We start from the raw sequence: 1710 nt of genomic DNA, 5'->3' as shown, positions 1-1710 counted from the left end.
GTCTCGGGCTCACTTTTCCGGGGTCTCTGACCTAATGATCCAAAAGAAGAGGAAACTAGGGGAAATAAAAAATCGGTGCAAGTGTTGTCAGATGCTGCTCGGCTTCGATCAGCAGTGAAGAAACAGTGTTTTGCCGGGTGAAGAGAAGGGGAACGTAGAAGTGGAAGTTGCCAGTGCCTTCTTTAAATTGCCTTATCAAACGAGTGTTTTGTTTTGTTTGTAGGTCCGGGAGGGCTGGCAAAGGCCACAGGGAAAAGGTCACCGACCCCTGCAACCAGGGCCTCTGTCTTTTCGGTCCCTTGGAGATTCACAGTCTAGGGTCCTTCATCCTTTCCTCTCTCCCTTTTTCTCCAAGAAAATGTTCCACAGCTGGAGCTAGTTCTGCTCCTCACCCTCTCCGTCCCCACCCAGGACCCTTTCCAAAGCCTCTCTTGGCTCTGGCTGAGTTCATTTGGCGTCGGAAGTGAGTCTGGGGAGGCTGGTCGTGCTCATGCCGGAAACGTGGTGGTGAGGTGGTGGCACCTGACACATGCTACACGGGCAGGGCATCCCACCCCAATGTTGGAAACTGCCACCGCCTCCCCCTCCACTGCCCAAGGGGGTGGCCACGGACGCCGAGGGCGACTTGAGCAAGCCATGCGGGGGTCGGATGGAGCTGACCGCTGAGAGGCCAGAGCCTGGAAGAGAGGCGCTGGAGACCGCGGCGGCTGCAGCAGCTGCAGCTGCCGCCGCCGCAGCGGGCGGCAATATTGGGTGATGGACTGCGGGGTGGTGGGAGGCGTGCGCGGCGGCCGCTGCTGGGTGCGCAGCGGCAGCCTGCAAGGGCGCCGAATGTGCCAAGCTCCCGCAGGCGGAGGGGTGGAAACCAGCGTGGTGGCCGCCGTAGATCTCGCTGACCAGCCGCTTCATTTCCTCTAAGGAGTTAGTAAGCATGAGGATGTAATTGCGGGCCAGAAGAAGAGTAGCGATCTTGGAGAGCTTGCGCACCGAGGGGCCGTGCGCGTACGGCATGACTTCACGAAGCCCGTCCATGGCGATGTTGAGGTCGTGCATCCGCTTGCGCTCCCGGCTGTTGATCTTGAGCCGAAGCTGCTGTAGCTCCGGCTCTGTCATCTGCTTCTTGTCCTTCTTGGTAGAAGATGCGACCGAGGAAGACGATGAAGTGGAAGAGGAAGAAGAGGTGGTGGAGGACGAAGACTTAAAGCAGCCGCCGCCCAGCTTGTCCCCCGGGTGCACGCCCGCCGCGCCCATGGCGTTTCGAAGCTCCGCGCTTAGCTCCGGCTGGCAGTCGTTTGGTGTAGAAGAGGAGACCGTGCCCCCGGAGAAGCCACCGCCACCACCACCGCTGCTGCTCTTGCTCCGGGCTGTAAGGAAGATGTCATCCGTCTCCGGTGAGGACGGGCGGCTGGACACCAGACTGGCATCGGAGTCCATACCCCTGGGCAGGCGACACACACACACACACACACACACACACACACACACACAACCCGGTCTCTTGGTGAATCCCTCTTTCACAGTCGGAGTCACTGCCCGCCAAGCCGCTTCGCACGCCTCCTGTGGAGAGGAGGAGGGGAGAGGGCAAGAGAGGGAAACACTAAGTCAGTGAAAGAAAAATTTCACTCCCCGCTACAACTAAACAGCAGTATCACGAAGTCCCCGGCAGCTTAATATCTTCCCACATTAGCCTAACTTTTACTCTCTTTTGGG

At 58.9% G+C, this 1710-nt stretch overlaps 1 protein-coding gene across 1 annotated transcript; it reads right to left on the bottom strand.

Moving 5' to 3' along the window:
• Window positions 1–447: 447 nt before the first annotated feature.
• Window positions 448–1435, bottom strand: OLIG2 (oligodendrocyte transcription factor 2). The gene has a single exon (XM_036746400.1). It carries the CDS (start codon window positions 1432–1434, stop codon window positions 448–450), a length of 987 nt encoding a protein of 328 aa, XP_036602295.1. The 5' UTR covers window position 1435.
• Between the last annotated feature and the right edge of the window lie 275 nt (window positions 1436–1710).

Source organism: Trichosurus vulpecula, chromosome 2 (assembly GCF_011100635.1).
Source record: "Trichosurus vulpecula isolate mTriVul1 chromosome 2, mTriVul1.pri, whole genome shotgun sequence".
Lineage (NCBI taxonomy): Eukaryota > Metazoa > Chordata > Mammalia > Diprotodontia > Phalangeridae > Trichosurus > Trichosurus vulpecula.
The sequence above is the reverse complement of the archived record's forward strand: the minus strand, read 5'-3'. Positions and strand labels throughout refer to the sequence as shown.